This window comes from Chlamydotis macqueenii, chromosome 6 (assembly GCF_036417535.1).
Source record: "Chlamydotis macqueenii isolate bChlMac1 chromosome 6, bChlMac1.mat, whole genome shotgun sequence".
NCBI classification, from domain to species: domain Eukaryota; kingdom Metazoa; phylum Chordata; class Aves; order Otidiformes; family Otididae; genus Chlamydotis; species Chlamydotis macqueenii.
This window is the reverse complement of record NC_141561.1, coordinates 33,819,495-33,836,333: the sequence shown is the minus strand read 5'-3', so window position 1 is coordinate 33,836,333 and position 16,839 is coordinate 33,819,495. Positions and strand designations below refer to the sequence as shown.

Here is a 16,839-nt window from a genome sequence, read left to right as displayed (position 1 = left end):
ACCCAAAAGCTATCCAAGAAAGAAGATTTAAGGACTTGGCTGTCCAAAAATTCAGATTAGGGAATTTAAATCTATCGATAATCCTCAGCCTCTGTGGGGTTGGCAGATGTCAACAGCAAGCTTGGCTAAACAATCCACAAAATAGGTCCTGTAAAGCTGTGTTCATTTTTGAATCCTGCCATGCCCTTTTTGGTAAACTATGTGCTGGGACCGAATGTTTTGAAAGGGAAAAACTGAAATTTTGGGTGTCTCTGTATGAATTGCCTATGGGCAAGGATTTGGGGACTAGAATCAAGACCATGTTGTTTGTGTAACACTGATAGAGCTTGAGCAATGGGTTGAAGCCTGACACTAATTGCTCCAAGTATGTTTATCTTAGATTTTGAGCGGCTGTATGCGTAGTCAGTCTGCAGTCGGGACTGTGATTGGAGATGGGGCAGGGATGGTGGTTGGTGGCACTGGGAAATTCAGAACCAGCTCGATTGCAGACTTTCTGGGGGTGGGTTTAGGGCTGGTCCCATTTGATTCCATGTTTGATTCAGTATTTTTGGGCAGAAGTGGTTTCTGCATCTCTGCAAAATGTCAGGGTAGGGTTGTGGAAGGGGTGGGGTTTATGGAAAAGAAATGAAGGCTGTAGAAGGCAGATGACAGGAAGCTTGGCAGGTTTCAGGAGAAATGGGCAGAAGACTCATTCTCTTTGGTTTGAACGTTTAGTTTTTTATCATATGCATTTCCTGTGTAGATGAGGGCTATGGTATGTAAAAACAAATGCCATGCAGCAAGGGTGAATACTTCATTCTGCCCAGCTGTCAGAGATAACGTCTGTCTGTCTGAGCGAGGTGGCTTAAAGGCTTTATTCTGAATTTTTGGGCGCCACTATGTAGCTAGTCCATACGATGAAACTAATGATTTGGAGTGCAGTTTTATGAAAGTTAAGGCTGCCAAACAAGGCTTATTCTTGAAATTTGGCAGGCCCTGAGAAGACAGTTTGAGAGTGTGAATGCTTTCCGCTCAATCCTTGGCAGAGTAGCTTATTCCATGTATTTTAGCCTGATGAGAAACGGGGATGTGCCAGGGATAGAGCTGCAAAAGTAAAGGCTGTAGGAAGAGAGGAACTGTTAACATTTGGCCCTTGGACATCTGCTGAGGGTTGACCTGAGGTGTTGTAAATGCCTTGCCTTTGGGGATGGCATCTGACCAACTCCTTTTGCTCCAGGTACGTGAGAACATTCAAAGACCTGGCAGCACCCATTGCATTCTGCATAAAACCCAGCAGTAAATAAAAATGCCACAAAAGAGCCAAACAAACCACCCAGCAGTAAAACCAGGTCCATTTCTTTCTTTGATAGTGCTTCTATTTATTTACGGCAGTTAGCTTGTTTCTTGTCTATAGGAGTCCCTTGTGGTGATGGAAGGAAACTTGGTCATATTGCATGTACTATGTAAACTGCCATCTGGACACTCATGAAATGCCAATATCTTTATTGAGGGCATCTGTTATAAATATGAAGAATGCAGTTTCATTACATTAACATGACATGGTAGTGGTAATTGTCTGTTTGTAGAGGGAGGTAACCAAAGAAGGAGAGGGTAAACATGGAAAATACCTTTCTGAGATGTTTAAGGCATGAAGAAATTGGAGAGGTATTTCCACTTTTACCATAAACCTATATGACAGCTGTGTCCAGTTGCTGAATAGCTGCTTTGCCTTTTTCTGTCCTGTTCATTGCATGAAGGAAACTACAGTTGCAGAGCATGCCGAGCTCTGAGAGATTGCTGCTGGCCTACAGATTCCCTCCCTCCCTCCCCCTAGATGATTTTACTGGAGAAAGGCCTAGTTATTTTCTAGAAAGATGACTTATTAGAGAGGAAAAAAAAGCATATGGAGAAAATTGGCTTATCAGGATCTTCTTTTATCTTCATATTTTAATGAGGTTTTTTATTTTTTTTAGGCTCTGGGGACTCTTTCTTCATGCCTTGACTTTGGCTCTAACTCAGCCATGGATATCTGTTGTTTTGGTGTAGTTGCCTTAACCTCAAGACCATAATTTCCAGCTGTGCCTTTTCTAGACACTCTACCTTGCAAAAGATTTCCTTTTTGAAATTGTTCAGCCCTTTTCTGATGCCCATCAGCGTATCATAGCTGGCAGGCGGCAGTGCCAAAATGCACGTACCCAGCCCTCCGTTCCACCTGATCGCACCGGGCAAAGCCCAGTCTGCTGCGAAAGAGGAGAACTGCAGTTTTAATCTGTAATTTAAAAACTACGTCTGCTGGCAAGGGTTAGGAAAGAGGGGAGCTTTACAGAGAGGGACCCTTGGTTGGACTCCTAGGGACTATGAAGATTTTAAAATACAGTTAAAGCAATAATTTCCTTAAGTACTAGAATGCTCAGAAGCAGAGGTGCATCCCAGATCACATTAGAGAGGCTTATTTTTCAAAATATACATGTATGACGTAAACCCCATTGACTGGATGTTTTCAACAGAGGAAATATTTGAAATGCTGGAGCAAATATACACAAATGCTCTGCTTCAGGTTGTGAGAATAAGATTTTGCCCTACAGCAGCTATTCTGTCTTAGTAGAGGAGTGGATACAGACAGTCCTTGTCTGTCTGTAATTCCTGTTGTTCCAGGACTGTGTTTTATCAGGTTGAGTTTGTTGAAGTGATTGTACCTGCATTTCCCCGTGAATCACACATGCATTGTGTGCGCTGGGTTCTCTGTAGTTTCTTGCCCTTTTAACTCGAAATTTGGTTTAGACCCGTGTGTCCAGACACCACAGCTGAGACCAAGATGGGTTTCAGAGTGCCTGGTTCTCCACCAGTGCTAGTCGCGTCAATAAGGACTGAAGATAGTTGTGCTACACAGATATGGAAAATGGAGAATCCCTGAAGATTCGGCATATATCTTTCTTGATTCCATTAGATGCACTGAAACAGTTTGATTACGTATATATGGAATATTTATAGTTAAATTATATGCTTCTCTGGTTCATTGCCTATAGAGATATTTACACAAAAGCACAGAGCTTAGTCTAGTTTACATGTTTGGGTGAGTTTAATTACTCAAATGTTTGTATATGTAAACAGAAAGTAAGGGATAAACATTGATAAAGTCTTCACTAACTTTGCAAAACATTTTAACAAAATTGTTATAACTGGGTTACATGTAGCCCATTTCTTGCTAAGAGAAAAATAATGTCTCTCTTTGTTTTCTTTATATGCACTTTCCCCATTTTGTAGATTGTAATTTTCTAGCATTTATATTTCTTAGTTTCATATCATAAACTTGTATGCTTCTATGGTCATACATAAAAATCCCTATCCCCAGACACCACAGTAGGATATAAATTAAATTTGCTGGTTGGTTTCACCATTCATTCCACCATCCATCTCCGTGAAGCCAGTTCATTGGTCTTTTATCATCACTACTTTTGCCATCTGGCTTTTTCTCCAGGAGCCTCAGCAGTAGCCTGGGGGCCTGATGGATCTACCTGGGATCTCCTGCCTATGATAGGAGGAGATCAGAGGCTTCTGGGGCCCGGAGCTGCATTCGTGTTTAAAGAAGTAACTTTCTGGGGCTCTGTGTTAGAGCAAAAGCATCAGTCTCTGTATGTCTTTCCCCCATGCCCCTCTATTGATGAAAAAGTTCATTTTAATGGTATTAGTTCTGTTGGTTTCAACAGGCAGTCTCATGGCTTGAAATGTTTGGGGTTTGTATTAAATTATACCTTTCCTTCAAACACTTCTTATGCATTTTTCAGTCGTATGTGTTCATATAAGATACTTGAAAAGGTGTTGCTGAACACCTTTTTGTCAGTTTGGTTGTAGACGGAGCACTATATAGATTTTTTTAAAATGACTCTCAACAAGAACTGATGAGATGAAAGATTAAGAGGAAGAGGAAATACTGACAAACACCTTGTATAGGTGTGATACTGGTGATGTAGCTGGGTCTGTAGATTTGGATCAACAACGTATGCTGGACTTGGGGAAAACAGGGAAGTAGAGAGGACAGAAGAAAATGGAGCACTTAAACTAGGACTTTATTAGGGAGGTGGAAGAGAAGAATTTATTGCTACCTACAAGTATGGAAAAGTACCCAGTTTTCAATTTTAAGTAGGTATCTTAGTTGCCTCAGTGTCTCTGGAAATCACTGGAATCTGGGTACTCAAGTGAATTTGAATTCTCTATGGGGAGAGAAGGTTAGAAGGTAGCTGGTTTTCATAGGAAAATGTCATTTTAGATATTTTGTGTTCATAAATCTCATGCAAGAAATGACACTCAGCATCAGCATATGGAGACATTTCTGCCTGAGACCAGTAAGAGACTTGTAACCTATTTTTTTCTTTTTTTTTGGTGACAAAAATATTTGTATTTTGTCTGTTTGCTATTGGTATTTTACTGGTGTAACAATGTATTAGGTGAGGAACATCCATATCTTTTTTTTCATGTGATTCCATGATACACGACTGGAATCTTTCAAAGAAAAAATTAGGTAAAATTTTAAGGAACAAAAAGTATTTTCCTTAAACTTTCAAGCACCTGTATGTAATTCATGTAATAACAGTGGTTCAAAACTAGAACTTTTTACCTTTTCATGGTTGATTAGCAATCTGAGCAAGTACAACATCATGTTTTGCTTATATATACAAGCATTATATTTTTGCATGGAGCAGAAATTTTTTTAGAGTTCAGGAACTCATGAAATGACACCCTGATGCCCAGTAGTTTGAAGTTTGATAAAGAATAAAGCTGTATGAGCAAGACACCATTATTTGTGAAGTGAAAAACGTGGTGAAGTAGGTTTTGATTTTTTTTTTATCCGTGAATTTTTCTACTTGTCTAAATTTATTGTTGCACCTGGTAAAAGATGGAGAGGATAAGCTGCGGGTGGTTGGTTGATCTATATCTATAAATTTGACATGACTTGCAGCCTATCTCGGATGACATTCTGTTTCCCAGCACCTTTAATTTAACTTGAGAGACCGAGTGATTTTTTTTTCTTCTCCAAAGGTTATATTTTGTATTCCACAGTGATTTCAAAGGCGTAGGTTGAAATGCTACTATAAAAATCCAGGGATTGAAGTGATGCTCTCAACATTGAAGTAGCAGAATTACAGCCTGGAAGAGAAGCTGACACTTTGAAGTGCTGATCTTAAGTATTTCTTTTCTCCTAAAATTTCCTAAGAATATTTGAATTTGCTAACTCTTCCTGAAATGTTGGGTCTGACCATGCTGCTTCTGTGTTGGTCAAAACCTTTTCTGTCACTTAATGCGGATGGCAGCGTGAGAAGCAAGTACAGTGTCTGACAGCTGGGTCCTTCCAGCACCTTTCTCCTGAACGGATGTAGTGATGTGCTATCGCTGATATTAACCACTCTCTATTGCCTTCTGAAAAACAATGCCAGAAGTCCTTTAGATCCCTCTAGTTCTAGCATCTTAATTTCTAGGAGCCTTCGTTAAAATACTAGGAGACAGTTCATTGGTGAACATTTGTCTGTGCTTTGGGAAGCCCTCACATAATTATAGATATACAGTAAGGGAGAATAAATTCACATTCTCTATTGCCTTACTTAGATTTGCCCAGAGATAAACACTCTAATTGGTTTCCATACAGTGTTTCTTAAGACCTGTATAAATAAATACCGCTTTCTGAAGTGTATTTAATTTACCAAATGCCTTCTGGTCTGTTCAGAGTTAAGTGTTTTGTGGATTTCAGTAATTCCAAACATTTTTTCTCATTTTCTTTGCTGTAATTAACTGTTAGCCTTTTGCTCTGTATCATACATAAAGAACAAAATTGCCACTACTCTTCAATGACTTTTTTTTCCTGGAATAGCAATTTTCCGTGGCTTGGCAACATCAAATAGAATTTCATAGCTTAAAGTGAGTGATTTGTGAAGAACTCCGTGGATTTTGGTTTGCCTTTCTTCAGCAAACCATAAATATTAGGTACATAGCAAATCAGGAAAGCATCTAGCAAGTACTTTAATATATTGTTAATGACCTTTTAATTAGATGGTTTAGCTGGATTTGCAGTTTGGTTTCCATCCTCTTTTGAAGACGAAGGCGGTGTATAATATGTGAGCTAAAAGCCCTGCAGTCCTTGTAATGGGAATAATGTCCTCTTTTGGAGAAACAGTCTTTCTGCATTGGGTGGCACGTGCCTGGCAGGAGGCTGTGGAGTGTGTTTTACCCTTCCTCTTTGCCAAGGTGATGTGTCAGTTGGGGTCCTTTCACTGCACACTCAGTGTATCTGAAGTGATGGCCTTATCAGAATGTATCAAATAAACTTGGACTCATTCTTCCTCCGGTACTCTCTTCCCTCCCGCGTTCTCCCCCCCTTTACTGAGATTTTTCTACCAAAGGTTGTATATGTGGCTTTTTGAGACAAAACATACATGGTGATTTAGAGATGTGACGATGCAAGAATGCTGTTCTGTGTTACACACTGATGTGCCTTAAGCCCTTGGTTTGTTTGATAATCTTTGGATAATGATGCATTCATCTACAAAAAAAAGCAATACATAACATTTGGGTAGTACTTCACAATTTCAGTGACATACAAATATGAGTCTGATAAAAAGACTGATCTACGTGGTACACCAAATAAATGCTAATAGATATTTTATATTCTATGTTGTTATGGAAGCAATATAAGTACTGACTGCAGTTTATGTAATTTCTTTTTACCACAGAATGGAGTAAGTATGACTTGTTTGCAGTGCTGATTTTGATGCATGCCAAATTAACTTTCTCATCTAGAGCTATGCAAATTTTGCAATCTTTGATAATTGCAGTTGGTGTGAGGGGCAGAGTTTGTGGCTGAGAAAGTCTGGTGATCAGCTATGATTTTGCTTTAGCTGAAACTAAAATTATAAAAGTAATCTGTGCTACCTCACTATTTTCTAATCTGCTTGTGTGTTCTTAATCTTATTTTAGCAACCAGATCCTTAATTTAAACATTTAAATGATTGCAGTTGCCCTTAGTCATAAAAATTCTATCATCATAACTGGAGCTTCACAGGTATTGCATAGCAGCCTTACTTGGTAGTGTAGAAAGGCATAGTGGTGTGTTCTGCAAATTTTCAGGCTTCCTAAATAACCAAAAATGCTCCTGCAGCAGTCCTGCCGTGCCGCAGTGATGGAGCAGGCTGCCCTGCTCGCAGCTGCTGAGCAGCCTTCCTGCTGCCCACCCTTCCTTCTGGGGTCTACTCTGTTCCCCGGTCCCTTCTGCAAAGGGTCGCACTGTGCTTGCTCCCAGTTTTATCTGAGTTAGCCTTTTAAAGGATTTTTGGTTGATAAAATTCTTTTTAAGTCCCGTCATTTCAGGGGGTGATTACACGAGCAATTGTCAGGGAGGAGGTGGGTTGACCTCTGGAGTCGATAATCTCTTAACCCAGGCTCCGCTGCGACCAGAAGAGCAGCTTGGACCTCGGTCTGTAGTGAAATAGGATACTTACTGGCTACTGAGTGATCCTGGTTGGAAAAGAGCTAATGCTACCGTCATACTTTTATTTATCAGGCCCTGCAGGAGACGAGATTACACAAGGGGACAGATTAGTGCAGACAGAACTTTTGTTGTTTATTCCCTGACACCACAGGCCTCCTTATGACTTGTCCCAAGGAACTGATACAGAGGCATCACAAATACAAACCTTTTTTTGTCCCTCCCAATGGAGAAAGCCTCAGGGAAGGATTTGGTCTAAAATTTCCAAACTAATCTCATTCTCAATAAAATATTACTCAAACCATCACATCATAAAGCTGGAAGGAGTGGTTAATAAGGAGGCTTGTTGACTTGCAGCAGCTGCAGTAACTTACTCCAGCTGAGTTCCAGGGTGTTTACACAACAGCAAATGCAAACATGTTTTATTTGACAGGAAAACAGCTTTGAGCAATTCATTATCAACTACTGTAATGAGAAGCTGCAGCAGATCTTCATTGAACTTACACTCAAAGAAGAGCAGGAGGAGTACATCCGAGAGGTAATACTTAATGGATCTTTCCTTATCTTCTCTTCCTGTTGTCCCTGTAATGAAGATACCCTTGCATGTGTGCTGGAACCTCTTCTCAGGGAGCAGAGTCACTTTTTCACCACAGGCCTGGCGTGGAGCACATTGGTGTAGGACTGTGTGGTAGTGACATAAGGCAAAAAAAAGTTGGGTTGGATTTCATTTCATGTTATGAATTCTCCAGGTATAAACCAAACCCAACTGTCACTCATTGACATCAACGACTGGCAGTTCTGAGCAAGGGCTAATTAATTTATTAGAAGACTAATATTGCTTTCTGGTATCAGTGCCAGTACCCTACATCCTATGTTTTGAATTACGCAGTAGCATCTGGGATACACCCCGGCAGTGGCCGCAGCTAATCCCTGTTCCAAAAGGGAACTGGGTGGGTGAAACGAGCATGCAAGATGAAAGAAACTACCAATACATTTTGGTTCTAGTTTTCTTTCAGTTAAGGGAGCTGTGTAAGCTTTATGGCTGAATTTTAAGATGTGCTTTGGAGCCTAGACTCTGGTTTATGTTATTCTGTGAGTGTACATCAAGTTAAAATTTTATAAGATTTTAGCAGTGCTCCCCTTGACATACAGAGCTCAGACGAAATACCAGCTCGCAGCTGTAGAAGCTGGCACATGCTGTCCGTACTCAAATTGGATTACACCATTTTGCTGGGTAAACATTTTTAAAAATTGAATAAAGTTCCTGCCTTATAATCCTGAGGATAATATGAAGTTTAGCCATGTCTTTTTTCTTTTTGCATTCAGTGGTGAAACTCTTGAAACTCCATTACTGCAATTTGCTTCTTGAACAATGTTTCAAACACTCAAAAAAACCAAACTGTAAGATGTACTGCAGAATGCAAATGAAGAATGAAATTAATATTTTCTTTTTCCAGTCCTTTGCCCTACCTCCTGATGCATTAGCATCTCATCCTGGAAATACTATTGCTGATGTTTGAAAAAATTAGGATATTAGAAGAATCTGAACAACAGCCAGACTTTAGATTTTTCAGATAGTCTCATCTAAATTTAGCCCTCTTTCTTCCTCCCATTAAAAAAAAGCCAACTAAGAGCTTAGCAATTTTGATCTCAGATGCTTGCAGTGAAATGGGCTTATTTCCTCACAACCAGTGGGAGCGTAGGCAGAGCGGGGCTGGGACAGGAGGAGCCTGGCGGGGTGCCAGGGGAGTGCATGGGAAGCTGACATGGATGGGGGAAAGGAATGGAGCGCGGGTTTGGCAGCCGCTCAAGGACAGGCATTTTGTGCAGATAATGTTAGTAGTAGATTATTGCATTTCTTTCTTAATAAATAAAATGTGGGTAAGCATATAGAATTAAATTTGAAAGTAGTATCTTAGTTAACTGGAATATAATTTAACTTGCCTAGAGGAAAAGCTCCCTGGATTGTTTTCCTGTTCATACATTACTTTTTTTTTTCTTATAGGGGATTGAGTGGACTCATATTGAGTATTTCAACAACGCTATAATTTGTGACCTAATAGAAAATGTAAGTTATGTTCAAGAATCTCTCTGTATAATTTTTTAATTATGAACTGAATTTAGCTGTAAAGTCTGTACGCGTCCTCACACACTTCGATATTATAAAACAAGCCACTTACTGAACTAGTCATTTTATTTTGTATGGTAAAAGTTTATTTTACTAATAAAATATTTTTATAAGACTATATGTTACTTTGTTAGAAATACTCAGCAGCACCAGTGCAAAAAAGCCCATCACCAAATAACCCTTAAAAAGAGTTTACATTTAGTGCTGTTTTCAATAGCAGATATCGCCTGTTGCGTTATAACTGACACTTCTTTTTATATGGAAACTAGAAAACTCAGACTTACATTAAGTGCTTTAGGTACAGAAAGTACTTGTACATAATAAGAGAACTTCCTATGCACTTAGTGCAGCAAGAAAGATAAAATTCCTTAACAATCGGAAGAGAACAGTTTTTAACCGTTAACATAATCTATACGCTGGTTTTACCCATAAACTGACTGCTTTCAGTTAAGTTGGAGTTTCTGCAGTCTGAGTAAATGACATGAAATTCCAACATGAAATTCAAGATTCAGATCTAAGAGGCAGTCTTTCAAAAATGCAGATACCAAAAATCTGTTGCAAACTTTGAGATGGCTTGAAGAACGTTTTTCTGGGTAGCAGAAGTCAAACAGGAGAGTGTGGTCTCCTTTTTATGCCTTGATGAAAATGTGATGGAAACAAACACTAAAGCTCTTCTCTTGAAACTTCAGAACCAAACTGGAATCCTGGCCATGCTAGATGAAGAATGCCTGAGACCCGGAACTGTTACGGATGACACCTTTTTAGAAAAACTGAACCAAGTCTGTGCCACTCACCAGCATTTTGAGAGCAGGATGAGCAAGTGCTCTCGGTTCCTCAATGACACGTCCTTGCCTCACAGCTGCTTCAGGATTCAGCATTACGCTGGCAAGGTACCTGGTGAAGCAGGGAATACGCCGTGTTTGGAGGGAGTTGTGCCTGTGTGAAGCCTAGGTTTGGTACAATGGCAATGCTCCTCATCCATTCACTGATGTTAGGGTAATGGAGGATAATTACTTGGGTCAGTAGTTGATCAAAAAATCCAGACCTGTCTTAAATCTTTTCTGCCTTAAGCCTAAGATTTGTGGTTTGAACTGGAGGGTTTTCAGAGATCATCCTGCTCTCACTGAAATCAAGGGCAGTACTCCTTTCAGCAAAGGAGAAAGACATCCCATGTGCTTTGGTGGTGAACTGCTTGCGCTGCTAGGTCTCTGGAAATACAAATGTTGGTTAGAATGACAAATATTCACACACATCTGAAGGCAAGATATTTTGGGAAAATATGTTCTTTGTCACTGGACTAGCTGAAGTCCTTAGTCATGTTGATGAGAAAGTGGAGTTTTTGTACATTTGAAGGAACTGAGTTTATTTTGATAGCCTCTGTGTAAACAGACAGAAGAGAAAGCTACACAGAGGGCTTGCAAATTTGTAAATTTGTAAAAAGAAGACAACTTATTTTTAACAATTAAAAGTAAGCATAGGGGTTGAAGCTATATCTCTTGTTTGAATCACCTAAACTGTTAGTTTCACAAAGTAATTAATGCTGGAAAGTGTTTCCATTTTCTAGGACTATTTAATACTTCTCTACTTTATAACATTTTCTCAATCTCATAATTTTGAATAACTCGATAATTTGCTCATTCAAAATAATGCTAGAAATGTCATACTTTCCTCCTTTGAGGCAGCCATTCATTAATTCATTGTGTATTTGCTAAGAATATTTTGTAATTGCATATAATCGGTCAGGGATTAATACTTAGATACTTCGGTTGTCCAAATTCAAAGTGAATTGAAAATACCCCAGTGCTTTGAGGAGGACTGCGAGCAGACTGTGTCTTAGCAGGCAGTGAGGGTATTCGAGTGTTACTGTCATTCACTTACCCACTCGAGCAGTCGCTGAATTCCTCCTATTTTGGGAGGAATGTTTTTCCATCCTCAGCTGAGAACATTTTGACCTAGTCCCTGGACAACAAAAGTTTGATTCTCCTTTTATGAAATATAAGCAAACTCATATGAACATTTTTTTTTTTCAGTAGTGGCATTTACTACACCTGTCAGAAACGGAAACGTGTACTCCAAAGAAAAATGCCGCCTGAGTTCCCAGTCACTTGCTGTTGTGTAAAATATGGCTGTGTCAGTATTAGTTTTATTCAGTATTCTGTGAACGTATCTGCACAGAACTGAGCTATCATGAAGCTGAAGAATCTGTATTACCAGCCAGATGACTTGTCACAACTTATCAAACTGAATTCCATACCCTCAAAATTAAAAAAAGCCAGTAGCAATCTGAGATCTACAAGAAGTTCCCCTGGATGCCTCTGGGGTCTCTAGCTGCAGGTCAGAGCTTTACATTCATGCTTGTTGTCCTTGGACTGTTTTCCTAGTAAAAGTCCTTTAAAACAGCAGTCCCCTGAGGACTGCACGGATAGCTGCTTGCTGCTGCGATACCGAGAGGTGATATTTCTTATCTTGTTTTAGTTAGGCAAATAAACGTTAGTACTTTGAAGGGAAATGGTGTTTTTGCTGTTGTGATTCAAAAGAGAGGGAGAAAACCTTTTGTCAGCCAAAAAAAAGGATTGTTTTGGAGTATTGGCAAGCGGTTGTGTATCGGAGTTATCACGGAAGAAGGGTTTTTTTTTCATTTCAGAAACCAGAATTGATCAGCACAAGGAACTTTTAGCAGTGTGAGAAAATGCATCTTTCTCAGGAAACATGTTTACAGAAATTTTAGCTAAAAAAGAAGTCTTCTAAATGTCAATTTTAAAAGTAAAGCTGAAATGTCTTTTGTTTGTTTTGGATAGTGAGAAAGGAGAAATCAATTTCTTTGTTCAGTTTTGAACTGGCCTGTGTTATTGTTCAAAACATGCTCTTACACGACTCTTCTGTATTGTTCAGGTTATGTACCAGGTGGAAGGATTTGTTGACAAAAATAATGATCTTCTGTACCGTGACCTCTCCCAGGCCATGTGGAAGGCCAGTCACTCTCTTATCAAAGCGTTGTTCCCAGAAGGTAACCCTGCTAAGATCAATCTAAAGAGACCACCGACGGCAGGTTCGCAGTTCAAGGCTTCAGTTGCTACCCTGATGAAAAATCTTCAGACAAAAAATCCCAACTACATTAGGTAAATTAGCTTGTGACAAAGCTTTGGTGAATTTATGTTTGATGAGGTTAAAATATATATATATTTATATATATCTGAGGATAAACTATTGAAATCTATGTTTAAACTCACAATAATAGTTGTTGACACCTACAGTGCTGCGAACAAGTGCCATTTCCCTCTCCAGGTGCATCAAACCCAATGACAAAAAGGCTGCACACATTTTCAATGATGCCCTGGTGTGCCACCAAGTCCGCTACCTTGGTCTTCTGGAGAACGTCCGGGTCAGAAGGGCAGGTTACGCGTTCAGGCAGGCGTATGAGCCGTGCCTGGAAAGGTACAAAATGCTGTGTAAGCAGACGTGGCCCCACTGGAGAGGGCCAGCCAGGTAGGGAAACATCACTATTCTTACCTGTCCTGTTCTGTGATTGAAATTACTATCTGCCACATGTTCTGATTTTACTTTTAAAATTTAATGAACTTTCAAGTATTTTAAAAGTAAATTAAAAACTAAGCCAGTGTGGCTCAAGTTTTTTACTTGTATGTTGTTCCTTAGCATCTTGTTCTAGATTTTGGGTGAGTTCATTCACTGGGAAACTTGTACTTTTCAGTAGGCTAAAAATTACAGTTCTTTAGCAAAGGAGATTTAGTGATGAACTGATCTACTAATGGAAAAGATTTTGCATGTGAGCAAGAATATATTAGAATTAATTAATATTTTAGAATATATGGCAGCCTTTACTGAAAGAAAGAAGAGAGGAGAGAGACACGAGAGTGGAATCAAAATGATGAGGAGATCTGGAATGATCAGAGGAACATTTATCTTTAGTAACCAACTTTCAAAGTGTTGAACACCCATTCCTTTGAAGACAGTCGCACAGTCTCCCTCTGAGCTTTCAAGAAATATTTTACATAATGATTTGTGAACAGCTGTAAAATAGTATCTCTTGCAAATAAATTGTATTAAATATGTAGTTTTAAATTGCATAGTACTCGTGTATTTTTACAGATGATGTCTTTGGTAGGCAAATGCGCTTCTCTTAATTCTTTTAACATGTGGCCACCAATAGCACAATTTAAATTTCTTTCATAATAGATTAATATCTTTATCTACAATTTAAATCTTTAGAGTATCACAATAATGGTGGAAGTACAGTATTGATAACAAAAGCATTGTTACAGTCCTCAAGTTCTGTGCAATTCCTCTGTTTTCTTTTTTGGGACATTTATAAAATGAGTTGATGGAGGGTGGAACATTAGCATTTGTCAAACTCGTCAGTCTTTGTTTCATATTTTGATGTTCATGTGAGAGCCTTTCCTTTTCTCTTCCTTTTTTTTTTTTTAAGTGAAATCATTATAGATGTAAGGGGAAAAAATAGGCCATTGCTGATGCTATTAAATAAAAATTGCTCTTTTTTCATCAAATTATTCTATATCTTTACAGTGATTATTCTTGCCTTTAGCTAAATAACCAGTGAGTAAAAGAGTTAGATTTTTCAGTCTTCTTATGTCAAGCACTATGTAAGAATTTAAAATATGCTTTAATATACTTCCCATAAATTAATCTGTGAATATGTAAACTAAGAAGTCTTAGAGCTGGGGGTCATGTTTGTTAAGCTCATTTACTTCTTATTAGGGCTGGAGTAGAGGTACTGTTTAATGAATTGGAAATCCCTGAAGAAGAATTTTCATTTGGTAGATCAAAGATATTCATCCGCAACCCAAGAACGGTAAGTGAAAAATGTCTTCCCCTGCAAAATAAAGTGATTTTTCATGAGGATAGCCTGTTATGAACTGCATAATTTACCCGCTGGTTACTACAGCTTTTCCGAGATACAGTGCTTTGATATATTGCTGTGGAATATAGCATTTTAAAAGGCACTTTTTAATGTTAGACCCATTCAAATTGGTGTGAATCAAGATTCTACAATAGCTGTCAGCCTGAATTTAATGTAACTTCTGTGCATTGACTTGTGGCAATGTATCTGCCACAAACCCTGTTGATGTATCTCCCTGCGGCTCTGAAGATGAATAAACCAAAAGGTGTTTGAAGGGGGGCTTGAATAAAGGAGAGATTTCTCTTACAGTAGCTGTTCTTATGGGTTTTTTGGTCTTTTGTCCCCTACTGTTTTTCTTCCAATGTCAAACCTAAAAAACCCCACACCCAGCTCTTCAAACTAGAAGATCTGAGAAAGCAGCGGTTGGAGGACTTGGCTACTCTAATTGAGAAGATTTATAGAGGCTGGAAGTGCCGCACACGCTTCTTGTTAATGAAAAAAAGCCAAATTGTGATTTCTTCCTGGTACAGGAGATATGCAGTAAGATAATGTCCTTACTAAATGGGGGGGTTCTTTTTATTGTTTAATATGTTGTTTCAAATAACCTTGATATAATATTTCATATAATGCTCGTGTGATATTTTTCCTTGATATGTATGGAGAAGTGTTGAAAGAATTCAGTTTTATATTAGTATTTAAGTACCAAAAAATGTGAATAAAAGAAAATTTAGTTTCTGGAGACCACTATTATTAAGTACTTACTTTGTGCTTAAATAATTAAAAAGCTCACCAGACCCCTTTAGCTGTGGGAGAGCAGGATGTTGTTGCCCAGCTGGGAAGTCTTTTTCATTCAGCTAAAATGCCGCCTGGCCCTTAGAGTGCTCTCAAAACATATGGTTAATGTGTAAAAAATGTTTGGTAATATACATGTGCAATTCTGTGGAATTCAATCATTCCTAAGGCTTTTTGTATTTTTGCCTTATTTGGAACCTTTGCATTTAAGGCTCAAGAACGCTGCTTGGGAGGATCCCAGGAATTTATTTTAATTATAGCTCATAAGACTCGTAGTTCAGTAGTTGTTATTGATACTGTTCTAAAACAGTTTCAAATCTGGTTGTGGACTGGGTATTCTGTGTCATGAACTGAACAGTTACATGTTCGGTATGTATATATGTTATATGGCTCTTTCATATCTTTTCATCAGTTAGTAAATAACATTGACTGATATGATAAAAAAATTTATTGGTTTTTAAGTCTTAAACCAATTATTAAACATCTCGGCTGCATTTTGTTATTGTGTGCATAGCAGGAAGCTTGATAAAATACATAATATGGAAAGAAAGTATCTTAAAGTGCAAGTTGCAGAATTGACAATCACTGGTTTTCAGTTGACGAGCACTTCTGTTTATCATCTTGAAAGCCATTAGTGTTTGGTTCATTTATCTTGGATAATCAGAGAGAAGTATGGATAATTTGGAAAAAGTATGAATAAATGCTTCTTCGCTGTAAAAACCCTTCTCTCTGAACTTCTGTGATTGAATGCACCATTTCTACAAACAGCATCATTACAGAACTGCATTGTGCCCATATGGCTTCATTATGATCTCAGACAGTCTTAACGCATTAAAAATGGCGTTACCACAGCTCGATTGGCACAACTTTTAATTTAAAGAAATTAAAACAAATACGTGACAAAGTTCGCAGTGTTGTGGATTTCTTAACTGTAGACTTTTATTGGTTCACTAGTGAAACATGGCAGCAATTGTCTTCTAATGCAGGACGAAATCATAGCAAGACCCTCGGGATTACTTATGGGTGACGACAGAGATATTTCCTCAGCCTCTTCATGTAGATGGAGGGCCCCAGTCTCCTAACCCAACATGACTGTTAGGCACTGATTTGGAAGGTTTCATAAGGAGTGTGTATCCCTTCCATGAACAAAGCTTTTTGACAACGGCTTGTGCTGGAGGCTTGGCTAAAGGATCTGCAGACACTTGTGTGTCTGTTCCCTCACAAGGCGCGGCACACATCAGTCATGGCATGAATGTGCCCTTGATGTGGCCTAGAGGGGATTCTTTCCGGCTTGCGCACAGAGATGCTCACTGTAATTGAGAGGTCTGAGGGTGAAGTCTAGAAGCCTTGTTGCAAAGTCTGAACTGTTGTTCACTTCATTTTATACTAACCACTGGTCTACTGGAGAAGCAAGCTTTTTAAAAGGAAAATGCTCAGCTGTGCAGGAAGTTTATTGTTCAAACTGGCATACTTGGATAATACTCCAGCATGTCATTCAGGAATCCGTGGAGTTTTTTTCCTATTCCTAAGTTATCATCTACATTTTGTATTAAAAGGGGACTGTGGGTGATAGGAACAGCACAAGTCTTA

General features: G+C 38.8%; 1 protein-coding gene across 4 annotated transcripts in view; it reads left to right on the top strand.

Moving 5' to 3' along the window:
• The window catches only part of MYO1B (myosin IB), a 110,475-nt gene that overhangs the window by 73,803 nt on the left and 19,833 nt on the right, over positions 1–16,839 (top strand). For all 4 annotated transcript variants that reach the window (XM_086750891.1, XM_086750889.1, XM_086750890.1 and 1 more), the window contains exons 14-20: positions 7,887–7,991; positions 9,459–9,521; positions 10,271–10,471; positions 12,474–12,700; positions 12,867–13,067; positions 14,316–14,409; positions 14,848–14,997. In XM_086750891.1, the coding sequence (XP_086607017.1) occupies positions 7,887–7,991; positions 9,459–9,521; positions 10,271–10,471; positions 12,474–12,700; positions 12,867–13,067; positions 14,316–14,409; positions 14,848–14,997 (1,041 nt within the window). The remainder of the gene's footprint in view (positions 1–7,886; positions 7,992–9,458; positions 9,522–10,270; positions 10,472–12,473; positions 12,701–12,866; positions 13,068–14,315; positions 14,410–14,847; positions 14,998–16,839) is intronic.